Source organism: Ipomoea nil, unplaced genomic scaffold (assembly GCF_001879475.1).
Source record: "Ipomoea nil cultivar Tokyo-kokei standard unplaced genomic scaffold, Asagao_1.1 scaffold1834, whole genome shotgun sequence".
NCBI classification, from domain to species: Eukaryota; Viridiplantae; Streptophyta; class Magnoliopsida; order Solanales; family Convolvulaceae; genus Ipomoea; species Ipomoea nil.
This window is the reverse complement of record NW_017618262.1, coordinates 3,485,001-3,494,660: the sequence shown is the minus strand read 5'-3', so window position 1 is coordinate 3,494,660 and position 9,660 is coordinate 3,485,001. Positions and strand designations below refer to the sequence as shown.

Here is a 9,660-nt window from a genome sequence, read left to right as displayed (position 1 = left end):
TCTTTTATTCCTTTTTTTTTTTTATTCCATTTGTTCTAAGAAAGGCATACAAGGCAATTTTCTCATCGATAGATTTTCGTAAATAAAAATAAATAAGATATCCGATTATATAATATCTTTTGTCCTATTTAAATCTAAGTTAATTTTTTTTATATGTTTTTTTCATTTATATTTTACTTGTTCTGTAGTGTGTGCTTATAAATTTTATTTTAAAAATTTCAAAAACAACATTAAACAAAAATTACATTTTTTTAATACTATTTCAATTTTGTGGCATTCACTCAAGGAGAGATACAGAGGTAACATATGAGTATAAGGTGCTTGAAAAATAAAAATCAATTTAGAAGCATATCATTATATTTTCTAAACTTTAAAGTTTAAACTGTTCAAACTAACATAAAACTAATGAAAACCAAATTATCTTATTTGTGATATCTAGTTATAATTTCAATTTTTTATAAAATTATTAAACACGAATTAATAATTTAAAAAAAAAACATAAATATCACCCAAATAATGTGTGAACTGCAAATTATATTGTGGACCAGGGTCCACTTTGTATGGTGGAATTTAGGGTGCGTTTGAAAACTCGGAAAATGACTTCTGTAAAATGTTTTCTGAGTTTTCAGTGTTTGGCAAGAGGGGGAAAATGTGGTCAATGGAAAATGATGCATTGGTCAAAGAAAAATATGTATATTTTGGGGAAAATGACTTCCCCTTTTTTTTTTTTTTTTTTTTTTTTTTGGGAGGAAGTCATTTTCCAAGGGATGCACATGCAAAATTTTCAGGCCTAATATTTTGCGAGCTTTTGCGAGTCGGCCCACCAAACCCGCACGCTAGGGTTCATGCAACCAAAGCCCGCCTCATGCGGGTTGACGGACCCCGCGAGCCGGTCCGCAATTTATTTTTTTAATTCAAAGTTCAACAAAAAAATCTACGAATAATATTAATTTTTTGTATTTAAAAATTAAAAAAAAAAGTTATATTTTTTAAAATGTTAATATTGTGTGTGTGTGTGTGTGTGTCAAAAGAATTTTATCAGTGTGTGTGTGTGTGTCAAAAGAGTGCTATTCACAAGAGAATTTTATCAAAAGTATCAAACAATTAAAATTTTGAAGTATTCAATTCTTTTCATTTTCCTACTCATTTACTGGAAAATGAACCAAAGACAGTTTTACGTTGTGTAGCTAAACACCAGAAAGGAAAATGTTTTTTGAAAAATGACTCATTTTTCCAGAAAACATTTTACAGAAGTCATTTTCCTACTTTTCAAACGGAACCTTAGTCTAAAACAACGACGTTTTATATATTATAGTACATCGTGTTTAATAACATTATCATGTACTATGTTCATAATATTTATTCTTTATGTTCATAAGTACACTAAAGTACATGTACGGAGTACATCATATGTATTTACATTCACTCTGCATAGGTTTATAATGTTACTTCTTTATATTTATAAATACAAAGTTTAAACACTACAATACATGTGCATCGTGTTTAATAACATTTATCATATATTGTGTTATACTGTTATTCATATTTGTTAGTTTTATATGATCATTGATCAAAACCTTATATTATTTTTTTGAAGAAAAAAAAAAGCCTTATTATATTATATATATTAATGTACATAAACACTAAATTGCAAGTATATCATATCTATTTTCATTCACTCTATAGTAGGTTCATAATACTCTTTTAATATGTTCATAAAAATAAAGTTTTATGTATATAAACAGTATACTAAAGTATTAAATTTATGTACCTGTAACTTTTGTATGTGTGCGCGCGCGCAGGGAGAGAAGGGGTGTTCAAATGAGAACACCAAAGTGTGGACATATTCACACCCTTCATTTATCAAAATCTTGTAGTCCTTATTTTTTGGATAGAGTTAATGTATTTTTAAAATTCAATCAAACAATTGCTTATTTTTGAATGCTACTCACTCTATTACAACCGCTTATTTATTCTATAAAGGTATTTTGATCTTTGTTTCAAACTTTTTATAGTTACATGGGATTATGTGGAGTGTGTTTGATCTTTGGCCATTAAACTTTCTTCTCCAAGTGTGCTTGCGATTGACAACTAATCAAACAGATAACTTCTGTCATGTTTTTGTATTCTTATTTTGTGGTTGTTTTTGTGATTTGAATTTATAAGTATGGATGTTTGATAAGGGTTTAGTTTTGAATACTTGGGTTTATGGAGATAACAAATTGTTGTTATGACTTTTGGTTCTATGTGTGTTGTTGTTACTGCATATTGCAGTGTTGATTTGTGTTGTTCAAGGATCTAATCGTAATTTTTTTGAGTTTAGTGGCCTAGCTAATTGTAGTTTGGTGTGTAGTTGAATGACCTATTTGACCTTTATTTTTTTATATAATATAGGAATAAGGGCCAAATAGGCCACTAAACTGCAATTGGGTCCCTGAACTACAAATTCATGCAATTAGGTTTAAAATGACTTGTTTATTTGATACTTTGCTGACGTGGAGGTTGCAAATTTTAAAAATAATTTAAAATAAAAAATTAATTTAAAAAAAAAAAAGGGGCCGGAGACGAAATATCATCTCCGGCCGTCCTTTGTCTCCCTGGCCATGGAGACGAAGGTCTCTTCGTCTACCTGGCTATCTTTTCATCTCCATGGCCATGCAGACGAATCAGACGAAGAGACCTTCGTCTCCATGGCCAGGGAGACGAAGACAGAACGACCGGAGACGAATTACATGAATTTGTGTAATTCAGGAATCTAATTTCATTTTTTTTGAGTTCAGTGACTTAATTGTAGTTTAGTGTGCAGTTAATAGCTTATTTGACTCTTATTTCCTATAATATATTTGCAAGTATGATAGCATCATTGGCACATTAAATGAGTTTTCACAAGTTTAGTTTGAATAATAATTATTGGCATTCATTGTGGAGCTCAACGCCGGTACAAACATTTGGTCATTTGGTTATGCAATATAATGGGTGATGAAGTCTCTCTCCCCCACACATACACCGCCAAACTATTTGCATTATATTGTTAAGTGAATTAAGGTAAGGTAAATAAATGGAAGTATTTAAGAAGAACAGATGGAATATTAATCCCAGAAAACAGCGCATATGTACTATACGTTAGCCATGGCAGATGAGATCAGAAGTGGGTTGGTTGTAGTTACAACATTTAAGGACGGAAGGCGGCCTGTGATGTAAAAGAGCATGCACGTGCATTCTATTAATTATTTGTACATCAGATTTCGTAATGCATCTGGCAGCTCTACCTCAATATCGCGTCTACTGAGGCTCGATCACACAATCTCTCACTTAAATGAGCAATTTGGTGTTATTGGACCACAAGGTCCTTGGCACAGCTCTACCTTTATTCTAGGTAAATAAAAAAAGAATGGTTATTAGGATCAAGTGCTTAATTGCCACTTGCCAGCGAAGGTTTAATTTTATTTTCTTATACACCGACCTCCGCCTAACAGGTTTAAACCTTCACTGACCTCCGCCTAACAGGTTTAAACCTTTGTTGCTAAATACTGACTGATTTAAAATGAGTTAATACCCAAAGTCGTCCTCGACTATAGTGGTTTTTCTCAATTTCGTCCTAAACGACTTTGGTGACCTAATATCGTCCCAGACTTTTGTGTTTCGCTCAATTTAGTCCCAGACTTTTGTGTTTTTGCTCAATTTAGTCCCTCATTTGTTATTCTGTCCATTTGGTGTTAAATAAATAGACAATTCAGTAATTTTAATAATGGCATCTCTTTCCTTCCCAAGCTAAAGTCTTATCCATCTTTACCGCTTTTGAAGGAATTCCCGTGATGAATTCCGTGCATACTTTCCCAAAATGCTCAAAAGTCTTGACCTAGTTGGTTAGCACAGTCAATCCTTAGGTCTCAACTCCCGATTCTTGCTGAGATTCCTTAAGGATCAAGGAACTTCGGGTTGGCTCCTTTGTCTTATTAAATTTCATCTCTTCCTTGGTAGATGAAGTTCTTAGCAAGACTTCGTGTCCTCCCTGCAATTTGGCTTGTTGCGCCCCTTTTTTGGATTTAAAATTATATTTGAGGTTGCCTCAGAAGTTAGCCAGGCGTGGTGGACAATTTTAAGTTTTAGGATTGAATCTATTTATTGCACTCGAGTACTGCGATCGGATCAACAACCAAGCACTCTATCTAAATCTACTTGTAGAAATAAGATTTTTTAAATTTACCTTTAACAGATTGGATGTGAATTTACCTCAAATCTGCTCCACACTCACCCGGCCAGATGTCATTGCTTAGTTATTAATTTTGTTACGGATTTCATATATATGTAGCTAAAGTTATAAGTAGTTAATTATATGTTTTGTTGTAGTTGCATGCATGTAACGTACGATAATAATAGAGAGCATTGAGTATTAGTAGGAAGTGGTTGATAGGGTGGATGTTTTTGGATGTTAGTTCGTTGCTGTCCAAGAAAAAGCAGTAATGGCTAATTAAACATCCATTAATTCTTTGCTTGAAATGCGTCATGCATATACGCATCTACCCTAACTTCTTAACTTAATAATGTTGAGATACCCTACATACATCTCTATACTTCTTTTAACCAAATACTAGCTACCACCCATCCATATTAAATCCTAGTTATTTTTTTTTATTTTTTTTATTTTTTTGTGGAATAAGCATCAAATTAATTATTGAAGACACAAAAATACAATTATACTATTAAACTCAAAAAAAAAAAAAAATTACACTATTGAACATTCTAAACCATACAATCAATTGCAAATATATGTTACCCCTAAAATCATAAATAAACTATATATTGTAAAAATTTTTATAAAAAAAAAACATACAAATAATCTTCAATTGGAGACCATCGCCCTTCGTCTCCAGGTGGAGATGAAGGGCTTCATCTCCAGATCTAGAAATGAAGGGGTGTTGTCAGTGATGAGGCCCTTCATCTCTAGAGATGGAGATGATGGGCACCATTTCCAGAAATGGAGACTCTAGAGTTCGAGACCAACAATCTCAGCTCCAATTAGGGCTTGTCCTTCTCTAGAAGGTCAAAGGCAACCAACTTGCTATCTTTATTTTTTTTTCATTTTAACAATTTCTTCTTTTTTTTTTTTTAAATTTCAAAACATTGAATCAATCAAATTTTTTGAGTGGCCCATCATTTTGGGGCTAATTGTATTTTTGGGCTTAGTTTAATAGCTAATTTGATCCTTATTCTTTTTTTTTTTTAATACATACTATATGAAAAAAAAAAAAGAAAAAAAAACAAAAACAAAACAAAACAAGATAGGTCACATTTGATCATCTCAGTTGATTTTTCCTGGAGCGGGAGGATGTGCTCACAAGTCACAAGGAGCCCACACAAATTTTTCTTGGGGTGGGAGGACCATCAGTACTCACAAGGAGCTCATTACAAATTTTCCTAAAGTGGTGGGCAAATGGCATGTACTCACAAAATAAAGAGCTCATCATGTTGGATGTAATTCTCATATTGTGGCTGTTAAAATTCTTGTATCTTTCCTGGGGTGGGAGGACCATCAGTACTTACAAGGAGCTCATCACAAATTTTTCCTAAAGTGGGTGGACAAATGGCATGTATGTACTCACAAATTAAAGAGCTCATCATGTTGGATGTAATTCTCATACTGTGGCTGTTAAAATTTTTGTATCTTTACTCACAATCTACCATTCAAACACTAATTGAGCTGCACATACAGATTATTATTAGTTTTTTTTTTTTGAAAAACAAACAAATTGAGTTAATTAGATAGCCTCCAAAGATAACGTCATACAAACAAAGGGGGGCGGAGTTGCCCAAACGATGCAATCAGCTATGAACATGACTTCCCTAACTAACAAGTGGGCTGTCGAATTTCCAGATCACTTAACAAATAAAGCTAATACAATAAAAATGACTAGCTATTTTACGAATATCCTCCAGGATTAAGTCGAAAGAAGAATTAAACACAACTGTAGTTCTTTAATCCTTGGATGACAAGTAGGGCATGAATTTGGACTTGGACATTATCTCAATGTTCATCTCTTTGAGCTAGCCAAGATAAATTAAAGCTTCCCGGAAGGTAATAGTAAAGCCTCGATGAGCTTCCTTTAGATGATAAAGCCCCTGCCACATTTGTTCCTTTGCTGCATGCCACGAATTGAAGCCTCCTCGTCCGTACAGACTACATAAACATATAATTATTTTTGGAAGGGTTATATACATAATAAGTGTGGAAATTAAAATGGGAAATAAATTAAAGGCAGGCCAGGAGAGAAAAATTAATAAATGAATTAAATTCAATGACAGAACTTCACGAGCAACCTCACCTTCCCTCTGATGGACACAGTCAAAATTCAAAAAGACACCACCCTCCACCTCACCAACCCATCATCCCCTCCCCGCCCCATCAACCCCTTAGCTTCTCTCAGCTCTTAGCTTTCCAGTACTGCTACCAATGAGCTGGCCCATAACACCTCCCCGCCTGCATGCTCACGAGACTATTTAACTTCAATTCCATCCCCTCTTCTCCTTATAACCACTGCATTGCACCTCTCTTTTTCCCTAACCAATTAACACACACAAACACATAAAGAGAGAGAGAGAGATATGGTTTTACAGATGAGCAAAGTGGTTTTTTGGTGCATTTTGGTGTCTACGGTGTTGCATGAAACCAGCACGGTGGCTATTCGGGATGTTCCGGCTACGAGTTCTCCGTCGTCTGTGGCGGCTGGTAGTGCAGAGTATGTGACACTGAAGCCACATTTGAGGAACAAGAGGCCAGTGTTTCATGGGAAGGAGATAAAGAATTGTCTGCCCAAGGGGTTTAGGCATGCATCTGCGCCTAGTCGTTACGTTAACTATCATATTTTTGGCTCTCTGGATTGCTCTCCTCATACTTCTGCCAACAAACCCTAGGCTTTGAGAAGAACAACTTAGAAGCTGATCTATCCAGTAGTTTGGAGTGGCTGGGATCCATATATAATAAGTAAGCATATTACCACCAGCTACAGTGGATGGCTTGCAAGTTTTGACTTTTTAAGGCCTTCATTTCCTTCTGTTTTTTTAACTTTCCCCTGTCTCTGGGGAATGGATTTTTTTTTTTTTTGAGTGAATAGTATCTTATCTTATATTGAAAATAATCAAAAGATACATGAATGAAAATATCCATTATCATTTTAATGATTTTCCCTGGCTAGCTGCTCTAATTTTTGTTTGCTATATTTTACTTGTACTAGCAGCCGCAATCACCATATGGTATAAGAAAACCACAATATGGGGAGTAGAAGGTTAGATTGAGTCTATATAGAATTTACATAATCACACAATACCAATGAGTGCATAGTGTCCTCATGAATGATTCTATACATGACACACAGGATTTACATCTACCCTCTTTATAAGCAAATTATTAGTAGGGGAGAATATCACTTCTCTCCATAAAATTGTTACAATTGGACTGTTTTGGAACAATAGTGGTACAAAACAAAGGAAGAACCCATCTATTACCATATCCAACTGATCAACTCAGTAATACTTTGATGTATAATTTTTTTTGTACTTTACCAGAAGTGTTAGTAATACCCACTTTTCGTCCCTAAATTATCATAAATGACAATTTTACAATTACCCTAACTTAGAGATAAAAAGTGCAATTTTTCCAATTTTTAACAATACAATAAATGTATCCTCACAATTCACAAACAACTTCATGATTTCAAATTCAACTAAAATTATGCTTACAGAAATAAATGGTTTAGGCAAAACAAGTCAGATCGGAATCCATTATGTTAAGTCTATAAATCAAAGCATAGAATAATGCATTATCATGTCTTCAATATTAAAAAAAAAAAAAAAAAAAGTTTTAACAGCATAGCATTGAGAACTTGGAAAGAAAAGTCACTTGACTCACTGCAAACTACATATAGATTAGAACATGTAAAACCTCTAACTATACAAGTCATCTTCGTCAGCTGCAGCATTAGAAGTTGCAAATGGATCAGATCCAGAAGCCGCACCAGCTCCCCCTGACTCTGCAAACCGGAATTCAGTTCCAAATCCTCGAGACTGCTGCAAGGTCTGAGCAAATGCTTGATATTTCCGTATATCAGCATCACTCACACTGCGACGAGCGTACTTCATAGACTCCTCAAAATGTGCAGGCTTAATCTCTGACACCTCATCATCATCGTCCTCATCCATGGAGTCTGGATTCTCTGCCCTCTTTTTCTCCCTCTCTATATCCTGCAACAAAATAGGGATTTGATGAGTGATAATGGAAGATATAATATCCAACAGTGAATAATAATATATGTATATTACAATCATTACACTTCCTCAAAATAAGGAAGGTATGAGCAGGCAAGTCAAATATTATTGGAAAAAATGAGTGACGTTTTCCAACAGATAACAGATCAAAGATTAGATGGTTGTTTGGCTCTGGACAAACTTGGTGAATTAAATTTGAATAAAAAATTGATTCTTAATTTAAGCTCCAAGAACAAACAACACTTTTTAGTTGGCACACAAAGAGGTAGAACAATTGAAACAGAGGACAGTAGAATAAAAGCTTGCCAGATAAGCACAGGATGTTGAGACAGAAAATCAAATTTAAAAAATTAATATTTTTAGAACTAAAACTTGTAAAATTAAATGAGATTGAGGACATACTTTCTCAATGTTCTCCCTTATGGCATATTTGCAGGCCCGTTGGCAGATCTCGGTAATATCAGCTCCACTGAATCCATGAGTGTATTTTGCAAGAGCTCTCAAATCAACATCTTTCGAAAGAGGAGACTTTCTAAGGCAAGCCTTGAAGATCTGATGGCGTGAATCTTCATCAGGAAGAGGAATATAAATTAACTGATCAAGTCGGCCAGGGCGAAGAAGAGCAGGATCAATTATATCAGGCCTATTTGTAGCCCCAATTATGAAAACAGTCTTCTTTGCAGTCATGCCATCCATTTCAGTCAGAAGTTGGTTAAGAACTCGATCAGCTGCACCACCAGCATCTCCAACACTGCTTCCTCTCTGCAAGAATTCCAAGGTGCATTTCTCATAAGTTGTGAGTTAATCCCTTTCTTTTATACTTCCACTCACCTTATCAAAGTATTTATTAATTAACTACATTATGAATCTAATTCAATTCATCATAGCTTTCCTAAAAATACTCTTATCAACGACAACATGAACAAAAAGGAGAACACAAATACCTGAGTGGCAATAGAGTCAAGCTCATCAAAGAACAGAACACATGGGGCTGATCCTCTAGCCTTGTCAAAAATTTCTCGAACATTGGCCTCACTCTCTCCAAACCACATGGTGAGCAATTCTGGCCCTTTAACACTAATGAAGTTGGCTTGACATTCATTTGCTATTGCCTTGGCCAGTAGAGTTTTCCCACATCCTGGGGGACCATAGAAAAGAACACCTTTGGAAGGTGACATGCCAAATTTCTCGAATTTCTCTGGGTGTTCCACAGGATATTGAACAGTCTACATGATAGGTAGAGGGGTTAGATCAAAGCACATTTACCAGTCATACTGTAAAAAGGAGCATTAAAAAGTTCAAAAATCTACAGAATCTGGTTTACATTACCTCTTGAAGCTCTCTCTTAACATTTTCAAGGCCTCCAATATCTTGCCAGCTGACATTGGGCACTTCAAC

General features: G+C 34.7%; 1 protein-coding gene across 1 annotated transcript in view; it reads right to left on the bottom strand.

Annotated features, from left to right (window-relative positions):
- Nucleotides 1–7,843: 7,843 nt before the first annotated feature.
- Nucleotides 7,844–9,660, bottom strand: part of LOC109192993 (cell division cycle protein 48 homolog) — a 4,829-nt gene continuing 3,012 nt past the window's right edge. Inside the window, exons 6-9 of the mRNA XM_019343740.1 lie at nt 9,592–9,660; nt 9,207–9,488; nt 8,665–9,024; nt 7,844–8,238 (exon numbers count right to left, since the gene is read on the bottom strand). The exon at nt 9,592–9,660 is cut by the window's right edge and continues 3 nt beyond it. Of these exons, the coding sequence (XP_019199285.1) occupies nt 7,942–8,238; nt 8,665–9,024; nt 9,207–9,488; nt 9,592–9,660 (1,008 nt within the window). The 3' untranslated portion in view covers nt 7,844–7,941. The remainder of the gene's footprint in view (nt 8,239–8,664; nt 9,025–9,206; nt 9,489–9,591) is intronic.